The 17,609-nt window shown below is 46.4% G+C and overlaps 1 protein-coding gene across 2 annotated transcripts in view; it reads left to right on the forward strand.

Annotated features, from left to right (window-relative positions):
* osbp2b (oxysterol binding protein 2b) overlaps window positions 1-17,609 on the forward strand; it is an 88,763-nt gene that overhangs the window by 25,595 nt on the left and 45,559 nt on the right. The window contains exons 2-4 of one of the 2 annotated variants that reach the window (XM_072432717.1): window positions 2,939-2,986; window positions 11,687-11,895; window positions 15,135-15,385. In XM_072432717.1, coding sequence (XP_072288818.1) covers window positions 2,939-2,986; window positions 11,687-11,895; window positions 15,135-15,385 — 508 coding nt within the window. The remainder of the gene's footprint in view (window positions 1-2,938; window positions 2,987-11,686; window positions 11,896-15,134; window positions 15,386-17,609) is intronic. The other variant, XM_072432718.1, reaches the window with a different exon arrangement.

Below are 17,609 nucleotides of genomic sequence, written 5' to 3' on the forward strand. Positions count from 1 at the left end.
CCTTGTGTGGTGAGAAAACACCCCATTGTTCAGAGAAGTTTTCCTGTTATCTTGAAATCTGAGGAATGTCAATCTTCATTCCCCTACAGTGTATACTTCACTGTTAGGGTTCCCCCACTTGAACCCTGGAGAGAGGTCTATGTGAGGCACAGTCAAGTCCATCCCTCCCTTTTTCTTTAGTTTTCAACAGTAACAATAGCCACATTTTCTCTGAGCATATTTGTTGTAGTCCTTTGTGCTTCCTGATCTTCTTGTATGTGCGCTGGTCCTCACGTGTATGTCAGATGTTCCTGATCTTCTTGTATGTGCGCTGGTCCTCACGTGTATGTCAGATGTTCCTGATCTTCTTGTATGTGCGCTGGTCCTCACGTGTATGTCTGATGTTCCTGATCTTCTTGTATGTGTGCTGGTCCTCCTCACGTGTATGTCTGATGTTCCTGATCTTCTTGTATGTGCGCTGGTCCTCACGTGTCTGTCTGATGTTCCTGATCTTCTTGTATGTGTGCTGGTCCTCCTCACGTGTCTGTCTGATGTTCCTGAACTTCTTGTATGTGCGCTGGTCCTCCTCACGTGTCTGTCTGATGTTCCTGATCTTCTTGTATGTGCGCTGGTCCTCACGTGTATGTCGGATGTTCCTGATCTTCTTGTATGTGTGCTGGTCCTCCTCACGTGTATGTCTGATGTTCCTGATCTTCTTGTATGTGCGCTGGTCCTCACGTGTCTGTCTGATGTTCCTGATCTTCTTGTATGTGCGCTGGTCCTCACGTGTATGTCTGATGTTCCTGATCTTCTTGTATGTGTGCTGGTCCTCCTCACGTGTCTGTCTGATGTTCCTGATCTTCTTGTATGTGTGCTGGTCCTCCTCACGTGTCTGTCTGATGTTCCTGATCTTCTTGTATGTGCGCTGGTCCTCACGTGTATGTCGGATGTTCCTGATCTTCTTGTATGTGTGCTGGTCCTCCTCACGTGTATGTCTGATGTTCCTGATCTTCTTGTATGTGCGCTGGTCCTCACGTGTATGTCAGATGTTCCTGATCTTCTTGTATGTGTGCTGGTCCTCCTCACGTGTCTGTCTGATGTTCCTGATCTTCTTGTATGTGTGCTGGTCCTCCTCACGTGTCTGTCTGATGTTCCTGAACTTCTTGTATGTGCGCTGGTCCTCACGTGTATGTCTGATGTTCCTGATCTTCTTGTATGTGCGCTGGTCCTCACGTGTATGTCTGATGTTCCTGATCTTCTTGTATGTGTGCTGGTCCTCCTCACGTGTCTGTCTGATGTTCCTGAACTTCTTGTATGTGTGCTGGTCCTCACGTGTATGTCTGATGTTCCTGATCTTCTTGTATGTGTGCTGGTCCTCCTCACGTGTCTGTCTGATGTTCCTGATCTTCTTGTATGTGCGCTGGTCCTCACGTGTATGTCTGATGTTCCTGATCTTCTTGTATGTGTGCTGGTCCTCCTCACGTGTATGTCTGATGTTCCTGAGCTTCTTGTATGTGCGCTGGTCCTCACGTGTATGTCGGATGTTCCTGATCTTCTTGTATGTGTGCTGGTCCTCCTCACGTGTATGTCTGATGTTCCTGATCTTCTTGTATGTGCGCTGGTCCTCACGTGTATGTCAGATGTTCCTGATCTTCTTGTATGTGTGCTGGTCCTCCTCACGTGTATGTCGGATGTTCCTGATCTTCTTGTATGTGTGCTGGTCCTCCTCACGTGTCTGTCTGATGTTCCTGATCTTCTTGTATGTGTGCTGGTCCTCCTCACGTGTCTGTCTGATGTTCCTGAACTTCTTGTATGTGCGCTGGTCCTCACGTGTATGTCTGATGTTCCTGATCTTCTTGTATGTGCGCTGGTCCTCACGTGTATGTCTGATGTTCCTGATCTTCTTGTATGTGCGCTGGTCCTCACGTGTATGTCTGATGTTCCTGATCTTCTTGTATGTGCGCTGGTCCTCACGTGTATGTCTGATGTTCCTGATCTTCTTGTATGTGCGCTGGTCCTCCTCACGTGTATGTCTGATGTTCCTGATCTTCTTGTATGTGTGCTGGTCCTCCTCACGTGTATGTCTGATGTTCCTGATCTTCTTGTATGTGTGCTGGTCCTCACGTGTATGTCTGATGTTCCTGAACTTCTTGTATGTGCGCTGGTCCTCACGTGTATGTCTGATGTTCCTGAGCTTCTTGTATGTGCGCTGGTCCTCACGTGTATGTCGGATGTTCCTGATCTTCTTGTATGTGCGCTGGTCCTCACGTGTATGTCTGATGTTCCTGAGCTTCTTGTATGTGCGCTGGTCCTCACGTGTATGTCGGATGTTCCTGATCTTCTTGTATGTGCGCTGGTCCTCCTCACGTGTATGTCTGATGTTCCTGAGCTTCTTGTATGTGCGCTGGTCCTCACGTGTATGTCTGATGTTCCTGAGCTTCTTGTATGTGCGCTGGTCCTTACGTGTATGTCTGATGTTCCTGAACTTCTTGTATGTGCGCTGGTCCTTACGTGTATGTCTGATGTTCCTGAACTTCTTGTATGTGCGCTGGTCCTCCTCACGTGTATGTCTGATGTTCCTGAATTTCTTGTATGTGCGCTGGTTCTCACGTCTATTTCTGATGTTCCTGAGCTTCTTGTATGTGCGCTGGTCCTCCTCACGTTTATTTCGGATGTTCCTGAACTTCTTGTATGTGCGCTGGTCCTCACGTCTATTTCTGATGTTCCTGATCTTCTTGTATGTGCGCTGGTCCTCACGTCTATTTCTGATGTTCCTGAACTTCTTGTATGTGCGCTGGTCCTCACGTGTATGTCTGATGTTCCTGAGCTTCTTGTATGTGCGCTTGTCCTCACGTGTATTTCTGATGTTCCTGATCTTCTTGTATGTGTGCTGGTCCATGTGTGTTGGTCCTCTGATGTGTCCATCTGATGTTCCTGGCTTCTTGTCTCCACGCTGCAGAACGGTCGACTTGTGTTTTTTGAGGATGTGTGCACAGGGCTGTGACAGGTAACTCTCTTCCTCCACACCTCCTCCTCTTCCTCTTGCCACTCCTTTATGCCTCCCCTCTTCAGCTCCTCCTTGGTTTAGATTAGATTTCTTTCTGTCTATTATCTGTTGTGATGGTCTGACCTGAGCTGTCCACTTCTGTTGTGATGCTGTTTCTCCTCTTGTCTCTCAGTCTCTCTTCTCTCCTCTATCTCTTCTTGTTGCTGATCCGTCTCTCCTCTTTTTCTCCCCTTGTCCCTCCCTTTGTTGCTCCTCTTATCTCTCTTGTCTCTCCTCTTTCACTCTTCTTTTCTCACATCTTTCTCAGTTCTCACATCTTTCTCAGTTCTCACATCTTTCTCAGTTCTCACATCTTTCTCTCCTCTCGTCTCTCTTCTTTCTCTGCTCTTGTCTCTGCTCTTGCTGCCGTGATGCTGTTGCCCCTCTCCCTGACTCCTCCCTGACTCCTCTATGACTCCTCCATGACTCCTCCTCTCTGACTCCTCCCTGACTCCTCCATAACTCCTCTTTGACTCCTCCTTGACTCCTCTCTGACTCCTCCTTGACTCCTCCTTGACTCCTCCCTGACTCCTCTCTGACTCCTCCCTGACTCCTCTCTGACTCCTCCCTGACTCCTCCATAACTTCTCCCTGACTCCTCCATAACTTCTCCCTGACTCCTCCCTGACATCTCTCTGACTCCTCCCTGACTCCTCTTTGACTCCTCCTTGACTCCTCCCTGACTCCTCTCTGACTCCTCCTTGACTCCTCTCTGACTCCTCCTTGACTCCTCCCTGACTCCTCTCTGACTCCTCCCTGACTCCTCTCTGACTCCTCCTTGACTCCTCTCTGACTCCTCCTTGACTCCTCCCTAACTCCTCTCTGACTCCTCCTTGACTCCTCTCTGACTCCTCCCTGACTCCTCTCTGACTCCTCCTTGACTCCTCTCTGACTCCTCCCTGACTCCTCCCTGACTCCTCTGTGACTCCTCCTTGACTCCTCTCTGACTTCTCCCTAACTCCTCTCTGACTCCTCCTTGACTCCTCTCTGACTCCTCCCTGACTCCTCTCTGACTCCTCCTTGACTCCTCTCTGACTCCTCCTTGACTCCTCCCTAACTCCTCTCTGACTCCTCCTTGACTCCTCTCTGACTCCTCCCTGACTCCTCTCTGACTCCTCCTTGACTCCTCTCTGACTCCTCCCTGACTCCTCCCTGACTCCTCTGTGACTCCTCCCTGGCTGCTCTTACTCCTTGTCCCTGCATGGCTGCGCCTTGTGATGTACGGTTTAACTTGATTACGTTCGAATGCTTGCATCTGTGCATAATTTGACATGCATTTGGCGAAGCAGAATACTTTGTTCTTGAAATACCAACTTGTCAATGGCGAGGTGCCACAAGGGGGCGGTAGTTGCCTGTTGTTGGTTTTGAAATGAGAAATCCCAAATCGGTAAACGACCCATTTCCTGTTTTCTGATCTAAAAACAAAACAGTAAATGGGATTTTTGGTTTGGAAAACAAAAATTGGAAAACGGAAAACAGTCATTATTTCATTTCACACTAAATGAAGCTCTGTGGCAAGTGCCTTTGGATTCTCTTCGTCCCCTGTGATGCCTCTGGCTCAGCGGGCGCAGAACCGCCTTAACACGCTGTGAAAAGCAGTGCTTCATTCTCTGGTTGGACTGAACTGGCTCGCGATTTTGAACAACATTTATTCATCGTTGTTCATGGGATTTGTGTGTATATATTTTTTTTTTTACAACATTCACTCGCAAATATACTGTAGTTTTGAGCATGTCCTGACTCAGGGTTAGACCTGGTTAAGGCCGGGCTTTGTCTAGGTTTAAAAATTAGTGCTTTGCCTTAAAATGAGGCAGCGCTCACCAGATTAGACGGCTCTGTCCTCGTTATTTTTTCCAATAACATCCAATCAAGGAAAAAAAAACAAATTGAATATGAATACAATGTCTTAAAATTCAATGCAAAACAAAATACAGTGTTTTAAATTTAAGTTAATGAAAACACATTTTAAAATGAACTATGTTAAAGTAAGTTTTTTTAAATTCAGGGCAAAAAATATTCAGTGTAAAAATGTTCAGTGTTTCCAAGTCTCAGGTTAAATCCAGTTCTCACTTTTCCCATAAGCCAGGGCTTAAAGTTTTCCGTAGCTGTGATGAATTTCCGTCAATCCATAATGTGTTGTTAAAAGACTATATTATTAATGCCACGACGCCACAGATTTTCTGTTGTTTATTAAATGTTTAAGTGTTCCATCGCCATGTCTGTTTAGGTTTGTCCTTTTTACTTCTGCCCAAACTACAATGTGATCACATTGTTCAATCACAGAAATTGTGTAACAAATTTGTGAGAACTCTGTCTGCGTCGCATCAGAATGCCCACTGTCCTCTGTCCTCAGATGCAATGGCTCACCCATGGCCACACAGTCTACTGTATGCCTTCCATCCGTTTAGTCTCCTTCCGTCCCTCTCCCGGACGGGACTCTATGAGAACTCCCTGTCTTTCCAGAATGACTGTCTCAGGGCCTGGGAACACCCAGGGGCTGAAGCTCTGGGCTTGACCCCTGAGAGGTCCGAGCTGCTAGCTATGGGTCTGCCATAGACTTTGCAAGGGGCCCGGGTACCTTCTACACAAGCCAAGAGCTATCTTTGTCAGTTGTCCTTGAACCGACTGTCCTTAACGTGGTGGAGGGGTTTGAGTACCCGAATGATCCCAGGAGCTGTGTTGTCGGGGGCTTTAAGCCCCTGGTAAGGTCTCCCAAGGCAAACAGGTCCTAGGTGACGGGTCAGACCAAGAGCGGTTGAGAAGCCCCTTATGAACTGAGATACAACAAGGCCAGTTACGTTGCCCGGATCGGCGTTACCGGGGCCCCATCCTGGAGCCAGGCCTGGGGTGGGTTCTCGACGGCGGGCGTCTGGTTGACGGGCCTTTCCCCACGGGGCCCGGCCGGCCACAGCCCGAACCAGCGACGTGGGGCCATCATCCCGTGGACTCACCACCTGCAGGAGGATCCGTAAGGGGCGGGTGCAGAGTGTTGCCCGCGGGGAGAGGCGGGGCTGGTGTGAGCGGGGCTTATAGCACCACAGCTCAACCTGCCACGTAGTGGAGTTCACCCCGTTGAACGAGAGAGTCTCGTCCCTACGCCTTCGGGTGGGGGACAGGTGTCTCACTGTTGTGTCAGCCTACGGGCCCGATCTGAACCCGAGCCGTGTTCAGTTATTGGATTTCTGTGCCACGGATTGTCCATAACGAACACCATGTTCAAGCACCAGGGGGTCCATCAGTGCACGTGGCACCAGGACACAGGCCGGAGGTCAATGATCGACTTAGTTGTCGTGTCAACGAACCTTCGGCCGCCTGTCTTGGACACTCGGGTGAAGAGAGGGCCAGAGCTGTCAACCGATCACCATCTGGTGGTGAGTTGGATCCGCTGGCAGAGGAGGAAGCCGGACAGACTTGGCAGACCCAAGCGCATTGTGAGGGTCTGTTGGGAACGTCTTCCGGAGCCCTCTGTCAGTAGGGTATTCAACTTGCACCACAAGGTCTCCGGTGCCTGTCGTGGCGGCAACCCCCGAACACGGTGGTGGATACCGGAAGTAAGGGATGCCGTCAGACTGAAAAAGAGGCCTATCAGGCCACTCTGGCTTGTAGGTCTCCTGAGGTCATTGACAGGTATCGGCAGGCCAAGCGAGCCGCGGCTCGTGCTGTCGCAGTGGCAAAAACCCGGGCCTGGGAGGAGTTCGGGGAGGCCATGGAGGAGGACTATCGGTCGGCCCGAAAGAAATTCTGGCAAACCGTCCGGCGCCTCAGGAGGGGGAAGCAGTGCCTCACCAACACCGTTTACGGTGCGGATGGAGACCTGCTGACCTCGACTGGGGACAGTAGAGGTCAGTAGAAGGAATACTTTGAGGACCTCCTTAAACCCTCAGTCACGTCTTCCGAAGAGAAAGCAGAGACTGAGGACTCAGAGGCTGAAGCTGAAGTTACTGAGGTTGTTCGCAAACTCCTCAGTGGAGTACCTAGAAGTCTCTGGATGTTGTAGAACTGTCTTGGCTGACACGTCTCTGCAACATGGCGTGGCGGTCGGGGACAGTGCCTCTGGACTGGCAGACAGTGGTGGTGGTCCCTCTGTTCAAGAAGGGGGACCGGAGGGTGTGTTCCAACTACAGAGGGATCACACTCCTCCCGGGTAAGGTCTATTCCAGGTCCTGGAGAGAAGAATCCGACTGATAGTCGAACTTCGGATTCAGGAGGAGCAGAGTGGTTTTCGTCCCGGTCGTGGAACACTGGACCAGCTCTAGACTCTCCATCGAGTGCTCGAGGGTTCATGGGAGTTTGCCCAACCAGTCCACATGTGCTCTGTGGATCTGGAGAAGGCTTTCGATCGTGTCCCTCGGGGTCTCCTTTGGGGGGTGCTCCGGGAGTACGGGGTCCGGGGCCCTTTGCTCAGGGCTGTCCGGTCCCTGTATGACCGGAGCAGGAGCTGTGTTCATTGCCGGCAATAAGTCAGACCTGTTCCCAGTGCATGTTGGACTCCTCAGGGCTGCCCTTTGTCACTGGTTCTGTTCATTGTTTTTATGGACAGAATTTCTAGGAGCAGTCGGGGGTCGGAGGGTGTCCGGTTTGGGGACCACAGGATCTCATCTCTGCTGTTTGCAGACGATGTTGTCCTGATGTCTCCATCAAACCTGGACCTGCAGCTGCACTGGGACGGTTTGCAGCCGAGTGTGAAGCGTCTGGGATGAGAATCAGCTCCAAATCCGAGGCCATGGTTCTTGACTGGAAAAAGGTGGCTTGCCCTCTTCAGATGGGTGGGGTGTCCTTGCCCCAAGTGGAGGAGTTCAAGTATCTCGGGGTCTTGTTCACGAGTGAGTGAAGGATGGAGCGTGAGATCGACAGGCGGATCGGTGCAGCGGCTGCAGTGATGCAGTCGCTGCATCGACTGTTGTGGTGAAGAAGGAGCTGAGTCGAAAGGCAAAGCTCTTGATTTACCGGTCACTCTACGTTCTGACCTCACCTATGGCCATGAGCTTTGGGTAATGACCAAAAGGACAAGATCGCGGATACAAGCGGTCGAAATGAGTTTCCTCCACTGGGTGGCTGGGCGCTCCCTTAGAGATAAGGTGAGGAGCTCAGTCATAAGGAAGTACATTAAATATGACACGAACACATTTTGAACACAGTTCAAGGCAAACTAAGACTAAAAATGTAGTCAGATCACACAGTAAGCCCGTTTAGATGTGAAATATAGTCATGAAGGATATTGTGTCATGTGATGGTTCACAGAGCAATCTCCTATTGCTTTGTTCTACAACAGTCAGTTTCACAGTTGTTTTTGAATTATGAAAATATAAAGTTTTTTATAGGTCTTTTGGTACATACGTTCTACTGATTTCATGGACGTCCAGATGGATCAAGGAACCTCTGATGAAGCATATTGTGGGGGGGTATTGTAGGGTATATGGCGGTATGGTAAGGTGTAGTGTTGTGAAGTCGCTGTCTGCTGATGGCAGGTGAGCCACACCACAAGCGATTTGAAGGTGCTCCAGTGGTTTTAGGGTTATTATTTATGCTGTGGAATTTACATCATTTTTAAAGTCCTGAACCTTGTCTTTTAAGGATACTGAAAATGTTTTGCACTTTGATGTGGAAATTAGGTCTGGCAGCTGAGATGGAGGGTTTGTTAATCCGTTTACTGTGGCAAACAGGATACAGCTTCCAAATATTTCAGAAAATATCCTTCACTTGCTACATAAAATGAGGTTTTACATCTACACTGCACTTTTTCTGTCATTTATGCATCTCCTCAGAACAACTGCACGACCAGTTGGTGGGTCATGGGTAATATCATGTACATCCTAATGGGAGACCACTAAAATCACAAGTTTGGAAAGTATTCTGTTGGAAAAATGTATCTCACTATTCACAAGAACATTTGGTTGCCAAGTGGTCCGTCTTTACTATGTTTTGGGAATATCCAGTTGCTTAGAATGAACCAAGAAATTTACCCATTCAATTTTAGAACTATGTATTTGGGCCTCAAATTCCTGCCATATGATTGGATCTCCCTGGAACAGGATGGGGAAGAAGGCCCTAACAAATAAATACCTGACGCACACTGAACCAATTATAACATTCAATAAATGATGACACTTAAGTTCAGACTTCATTTGAAAACATACTTATTCGACCGACTATGGGCTGGATGAGATTGTTATTGTAATATGATTGATTTTGCCATGATTTTGTTTCTTTAGATGGTTTGTGCTACGTGTTTGTAAAAATTGAAATACATTAAATTAAAAATCAAACAGAGAAATCTTTTGATTCTGTTAGCCGACATAAATTTGAAGTGCTGAGCAAATAAAATGACTTAATAATAAAGAATATTGAACCTCTTTACAATAGTCCAACATTGAGAATCAAAATGAACAGTCACCTGACAGACCTACTGGTTCTGGAAAGAGGAGTAAGGCAGGGTTGTGCTTGGTCTTCCCCTTTGTTTGCTTTGTACTTGAACCATTCGCCCAATATACAGCATTAGACAATCAGAAGCCGTCAGTTGTGTTACAATTGATGGGACAGAACATAAAATTGTCTGCTAATTGAATGATTTTAGAGATGATTATTTTTAGAGATTATTAAGAAGCATGTAAGTGTTATCCAGATTTTCATAGCCTTCATGCAGGCACTAAGTCTGCCTACTTGATCAGTCTGATCAGGTTTAATTGATAAATACCGCAGTGTGTCATGTGCACAGCAGTGGAAGTTAATGCCATGTTTTGCCATGTAAAGAGTAAACAGAAATGTACTGCGACACCCCGTAGGTGTGTCGCAGTTACTTTAAAACAAGGGGAGGAGCTCAAGTTTACATTAACAAACTGGTATCCATCCAATAAATAGCCTCAGATCCCGCTCCGTGGTGGAGTGGATAGCACGCGTGCTCCATGTGAGCGACCGGCTGCCTCGGGAGTTTGAATCTGGCTCTAAACACTTTGCTGCAATGTCCTTCCCTCCAACATCCCATTTCACACCGTACCATCCTGTCTAGTAAAGCCTACGCGCCAAAATGATTAGATCCAAATAAATTAACAAATGAAAATAAGATTGCTGTGGTCTATGTTGTCGAACGCTGAGGTCGAACGAAGGCTTTCAGCCTAAAAGGGTTCAAAGTCAGAAGCAGGACGCCATTTCTCCCTGTGTATGAGCCCAGGCCTTCCCCAGAACACACCCCAATGCTCAGTTGTCCAATTGTTGTTTAGACCTGGACTGTACTGGGCTGTACATTTCAGCATTGATAATTAATGTTGTATATTAATACATAATGTAGGATTGATCGATATCTGGAGAGAGATGAATCCTAATGTCCGACAATATACACATGTTTCAAACCCACATAAACTATACACTAGAATAGACTATTTTATTATTTTCAACAAAGATAGTTAAACAATCTCAGAGGCAGATATAGGTACAATAGATCTAAGTGATCGTGCCCATATTTACATCACTGTAGATCTGGAAGAGAAAAAACACAATTTGTAATAAATGATGACAAAGGACATGAGACATATGAAGAGGAAGACGACTTTCTCTGGGAACAAACTAAAGCTGAAGCTAAACATGCCCAAAATACGATTCTCAAATGCGCAGGAAATTAAAAGACATGGGGTGAGATTAATAATCTGGCCTCACAAAGATTAGGAAAACGGTTCAAAATTCTCAAAATAATTTACTTGGAAGTTTAGGAAACAACAGGCAGAAATAACTATTTTTATATACGAGATTTTTCATCAAAATATCAGGAACAAAGAAGAAGAAAAATACAATCTTTTCTGGACACTCTCAATTTAACCGCCATGACCGAAGAGCAAAACCAAAAATTAGGTGCTGAAACAAAAGTTACTGAAATTCAATCAAAAAACTAAAAAACAATAAATCTCCTGCTCGAGTGACAGGTTCACCTCAGAACTAAAGACACACTTCCTCCTCTATTTTCATCCACGTTTAACTGGGCTAAGCTCCCTCCTCATATCCATCCACTACACTTTTCTGGACCGAGATGTCTGATGGTTTTCCTGGATCTGCTCCAGCCCCTCCTCCAGTTTGGGGCTCATTCCTCCAGTTTGGGGCTCATTCCTCCAGTTTGGGGCTCATTCCTCCAGTTTGGGGCTCATTCCTCCAGTTTGGGGCTCATTCCTCCAGTTTGGGGCTCATTCCTCCAGTTTGGGGCTCATTCCTCCAGTTTGGGGGTCACTGCCCCAAGTGCTCCGGTCACTACAGCACCACTGATACCTTCTCGCTCCAGACCTTCTCCAGCTCCTGAGGCCTTGGGATTTCTCTAGTCTTTCATGTTCCTTTTTCCGGATATTTATGTACATATGTATGTATACATGTATGTATACATACATGTATACATACATGTATGTATATATCTACTATGTATAACTCTATGCATTAATAAGGATAATTATCCTTAATCTTGGCATTCAAAGGTCACTACCCTGACAACAGGCATACATGCTCCACTCAACCACAAGCGGTGCAATCCAATTACATTTAAAACACACATTTTATTTTAAATGTATTTTTTAAATGAAAAAAAAAAAATATAATAAAATAATTTGACTTGATGATAGTAGTGAATAACTTGAATAAATAATGGCTGCTGAACTGACCCTCCTCTTCTCTCTGTGTGGACCCCCAGGACCCAGGCAGAGATGGCCCACACATGCCGAGGCACCATAAACCTGGCCACAGCCCACATTGACACAGAGGACGCCTGTAACATCGTCCTGAGCAGCGGCGGGCGCACGTACCACCTGAAGGCCAGCACCGAGGTGGAGAGGCAGAGATGGGTGACGGCGCTGGAGCTGGCCAAAGCCAAGGCCATCCGCATGATCCACGAGCAGTCCGGTAACTTACTGTACCATTATCCTCTGGTTCCTAGTCTTCACCAGCAGGTGGCAGTGTTCCCTCAGTGTATCAGCAGCTTTGGGGCTTTGTGTCCGGGCCAGAGAAAGACAAGATAAGATAAGCCTTTATTTGGCGTTGCAACGCAAGTAGACAGATAACTTATAGAAAGCTTTAAAAAATACTCTTAATAATAGTAATAATAGTGGCAAATTAAACACTATTTACAGCAGTTATATTGCACATGAATATGACAGTATTGCACGTGGGTATGTCAGTATTGCACATGGGTATGACAGAATTGCACATGGGTATGACAGTATTGCACATGGGTATGACGGTATGACAGTATTGCACATGGGTATGACAGTATTGCACATGGGTATGACAGTATTGGAGTTGGGTATGACAGTATTGCACATGGGTATGTCAGTATTGCACATGGGTATGACAGAATTGCACATGGGTATGACAGTATTGCACATGGGTATGACGGTATGACAGTATTGCACATGGGTATGACAGTATTGCACATGGGTATGACAGTATTGGAGTTGGGTATGACAGTATTGCACATGGGTATGTCAGTATTGCACATGGGTATGACAGTATTGCACATGGGTATGACAGTATTGCACATGGGTATGACAGTATTGCACATGGGTATGACAGTATTGCACATGGGTATGACAGTATTGCACATGGGTATGACAGTATTGCACATGGGTATGACGGGTATGACAGTATTGCACATGGGTATGACAGTATTGCACATGGGTATGACAGTATTGCACATGGGTATGACAGTATTGCACATGGGTATGACAGTATTGCACATGGGTATGACGGTATGACAGTATTGCACATGGGTATGACAGTATTGCACATGGGTATGACAGTATTGCACATGGGTATGACAGTATTGCACATGGGTATGACAGAATTGCAGATGAACATTCCGGGCAAAGAAGAAACATCTCCATGGAGACAAGCAGGTCAGGAAAAGTGACTTAGTGTTCAATTTCAGAGCATCAACTCTCTCATCTTCACTCTCCCTTTGGTTCTCCAGGCCACGCCCCTCACTCTCCCTTTGGTCCTCCAGGCCACGCCCCTCACTCTCCCTTTGGTTCTCCAGGCCACGCCCCTCACTCTCCCTTTGGTCCTCCAGGCCACGCCCCTCACTCTCCCTTTGGTCCTCCAGGCCACGCCCCTCACTCTCCCTTTGGACCTCCAGGCCACACCCCTCACTCTCCCTTTGGTTCTCCAGGCCACGCCCCTCACTCTCCCTTTGGTTCTCCAGGCCACGCCCCTCACTCTCCCTTTGGTCCTCCAGGCCACACCCCTCACTCTCCCTTTGGTCCTCCAGGCCACGCCCCTCACTCTCCCTTTGGTCCTCCAGGCCACGCCCCTCACTCTCCCTTTGGTCCTCCAGGCCACGCCCCTCACTCTCCCTTTGGTCCTCCAGGCCACGCCCCTCACTCTCCCTTTGGTCCTCCAGGCCACGCCCCTCACTCTCCCTTTGGTCCTCCAGGCCACGCCCCTCACTCTCCCTTTGGTCCTCCAGGCCACACCCCTCACTCTCCCTTTGGTCCTCCAGGCCACGCCCCTCACTCTCCCTTTGGTCCTCCAGGCCACGCCCCTCACTCTCCCTTTGGTCCTCCAGGCCACACCCCTCACTCTCCCTTTGGTCCTCCAGGCCACGCCCAGGCTATGCACAGTTTACCAGCTCTATTTGAAATGTGGTTGTGGGTGGGGTTTAGGTGTTTAGTCCCAGTGTGTATATTTCGATTGAATGTTCCAGACCAGAGCTTTGGAAATAACCGTAGAACAGCTTTGCTCCATGTTTTATAACTTTGTAACTGCAGGTATTAATTTAAAAAAACTGCAATGAAACAAACTACTACAATAAAAACTTCTATCTCGGAATTCCTACTTTAACCTTTGAGAAACTCTGTATTCATCTTGTCTATCGAGTAACCAGCTGTTTCTCTCCTCTAGACGACACATTTTAGCCCGATTTCCCTCTGATATTCAGTCTTGTCGCTCCTTGTCATTTCCAGTTGAAACAGTCCCAGTTGCTTCAGTCTCGTTGTGTGGAGCTGTTTCCACTGGACTTGCATCTGAATCGGATACTGACTTTTGCCCCTTCTGAAAGAACCATAGAAACTGAAAACAAAAAACGCTGTGATAAACGTAAAAGCCACTACAAGAATAGATTACTTTATGATTGAGGTTCCTTCTTTTGACCTGCAGTAATCTGTGTAAAGCAGAAGAGGAAATGTGTGTGTTTTAAGCTGAGGAAAATGTGTGTGTTTTAAGCTGAGGAAGCGCTACACAACTTTATCTTGAGTCTGGTAGTGTGGACCAGTTACGACTGAACTCACGTTCCAATGCACGGACACGACTAGACTCCAGTTATATTCATTAGAACATGTTTGAATTTTAAGCCCACTGCAGAGTATTACTGACACTTCCTGAGTCCAGCGGAAGATGAAAAGGAGCGGAGGAGAGACTGGAAACAGCGTCTAAAACCTTCTGTTTGTCTCTTTTCAAATGCCAGGTGTGTAGTGTATCTCCCACGTCTGCCTAAACACACACACCACTACATTTACAACCAATCAGCGAGGAGCGAGGAGCGAGGAGCGAGGAGCGAGGAGCGAGGAGCGAGGAGCGAGGAGCGAAGAGCGAAGAGCGAGGAGCGAGGAGCGAGGAGCGAAGAGCGAAGAGCGAGGCGCGAGGAGCGAGGAGCGAAGAGCGAAGGGCGAGGCGCGAGGCGCGAGGGGCGAGGGGCGAGGGGCGAGGGGCGAGGGGCGAGGGGCGAGGAGCGAGGAGCGAGCACGGGGCGTGTAGTGTGGACCTCAGACTCTATAAGTTGTGTAGTGTCTTCCCAGATTTAGTGTTGATTACAAGTGGATGTTTCAACGATTATTTTCAGATAAGGGTTAGGGTTAGGGGTTAACCCAGATATCACAATATTCTACATGTCATTTTTTGGTGTGTGTTAAAATGAGGTAAACCAATGTAAAACTGTTTCACTAACAACAATTTAAAAACGATTAAGCACTATAAAAAATGTACCATTACCAACAACAGAAAAAGTGTAAAACAAAATTAGGAAAAAAAACTAAGCTAAAAGATAAGTATTAAGTTTATTTAAGCTTAAAGATGCAGAGTGAACATGAGAGGAAAGCAGAAACAAACATGTGTGTACCTGTAGATAATGTGTGTGTTGTGTGTTGTAGATGAGTCGGGGGACGAGGAGCAGGCCTCTCAGTCCCACCAGGCCGAGGTGCACGGCACTCTGAGGCTCCTGGGCAGTAAGCTGGAGGACCTGAGCACGTGTAACGAGCTGATCGCCAAACACGGGGCCGCACTGCAGAGGTCCCTCACTGAGCTGGAGGCTCTCAGGGGCCCGCTGGAGGGCTACGAGAAGATCAAGGCTGTCAACGAGAGGGCAACACTCTTCCGCATCACCTCCAATGCCATGATCAATGTGAGTACTTTAAGTCTATGATCAGTGTGAGTACTTTAAGTCTATGATCACTATGAGTACTTTAAGTCTATGATCAGTGTGAGTACTTTAAGTCTATGATCAATGTGAGTACTTTAAGTCTATGATCACTATGAGTACTTTAAGTCTATGATCAGTGTGAGTACTTTAAGTCTATGATCACTGTGAGTACTTTAAGTCTATGATCAGTGTGAGTACTTTAAGTCTATGATCACTATGAGTACTTTAAGTCTATGATCAGTGTGAGTACTTTAAGTCTATGATCAGTGTAAGTACTTTAAGTCTATGATCAATGTGAGTACTTTAAGTCTATGATCACTATGAGTACTTTAAGTCTATGATCAGTGTGAGTACTTTAAGTCTATGATCAGTGTGAGTACTTTAAGTCTATGATCAATGTGAGTACTTTAAGTCTATGATCACTATGAGTACTTTAAGTCTATGATCAGTGTGAGTACTTTAAGTCTATGATCACTGTGAGTACTTTAAGTCTATGATCACTATGAGTACTTTAAGTCTATGATCACTATGAGTACTTTAAGTCTATGATCACTGTGAGTACTTTAAGTCTATGATCACTATGAGTACTTTAAGTCTATGATCACTATGAGTACTTTAAGTCTATGATCAGTGTGAGTACTTTAAGTCTATGATCAATGTGAGTACTTTAAGTCTATGATCAGTGTGAGTACTTTAAGTCTATGATCACTGTGAGTACTTTAAGTCTATGATCAGTGTGAGTACTTTAAGTCTGTGATCACTATGAGTACTTTAAGTCTATGATCAGTGTGAGTACTTTAAGTCTATGATCACTGTGAGTACTTTAAGTCTATGATCAGTGTGAGTACTTTAAGTCTATGATCAATGTGAGTACTTTAAGTCTATGATCAATGTGAGTACTTTAAGTCTATGATCACTATGAGTACTTTAAGTCTATGATCAATGTGAGTACTTTAAGTCCATGATCACTATGAGTACTTTAAGTCTATGATCAATGTGAGTACTTTAAGTCTATGATCAATGTGAGTACTTTAAGTCTATGATCAATGTGAGTACTTTAAGTCTATGATCAGTGTGAGTACTTTAAGTCTATGATCACTATGAGTACTTTAAGTCTATGATCAATGTGAGTACTTTAAGTCTATGATCAGTGTGAGTACTTTAAGTCTATGATCACTGTGAGTACTTTAAGTCTATGATCAATGTGAGTACTTTAAGTCTATGATCAGTGTGAGTACTTTAAGTCTATGATCACTGTGAGTACTTTAAGTCTATGATCACTATGAGTACTTTAAGTCTATGATCAATGTGAGTACTTTAAGTCTATGGTCATGTCCAACTAGGAACTGTAATTATATTAGGGGCGTGAATCTGTAAAAAAATATAAAATATTTATCGCAAATTTGTAAAAAAATAAAAACAGACCCTCATTGATTGCAATTAATTATGATAAATCAAATTATTGTCATCATAATGATGTGCTAAATTATAAATGTAGGGAGGTGTCGAGAGTTAGATCACAGGACAATACGCGTCTGAAGCAGCAGTTCCCCCTTCAACTATTTCTTCTGACCAACTACAAGCCCAGAGCCCCCCATGAAACTGGGTGAGCAACTTAACTCCTCCTATGCTAGGTTTGTGACCACCCCCCTCTCCCTGTACACAAACTGCTGCACATCCAGCCACGTCTCCGTAAAACTGATCAAGTTTGTAGACGACATCACCCTCATCACCATGACGACACCACCCTCATCACCATGACTACACCACCCTCATCACCATGACGACACCGCCCTCATCGGGCTCATCTGGGACTTGGATGAGTCTGTTACAGGAGGTGGAGCGGCTGGTGTCCTGGTGCAGCGAATAAACCTGAAGTTCAACGCTCAGAAGACAGTGGAGATTATCGTGGACTTAAGGAAAGTCTCAGCCCCCCCTTCACTATCACAGACTCCCCCATCTCCCCCGTAGACTCCTTCCACTTTCTCGGCACCACCATCACCCGGGACCTCAAGTGGGGGTTCACCATCAGCTCCTGATCAAGAAGGACCAGCAGAGGATGTACTTCCTGCAGCAGCTGAAGAAAGACAAGCTGCCAGAGCAGATGATGGTGCAGTTCTACACGGCCATCATTGAGTCCATCCTCACCTCCTCCATCACCTCCTCCATCACCTCCTCCATCACCGTGTGGTACGCTGGAGCCACA

The sequence above is a fragment of the Eucyclogobius newberryi genome, unplaced genomic scaffold (assembly GCF_026437365.1).
Source record: "Eucyclogobius newberryi isolate DKJ021-1_F unplaced genomic scaffold, fEucNew1.0.hap1 SCAF_6, whole genome shotgun sequence".
NCBI classification, from domain to species: Eukaryota; Metazoa; Chordata; class Actinopteri; order Gobiiformes; family Gobiidae; genus Eucyclogobius; species Eucyclogobius newberryi.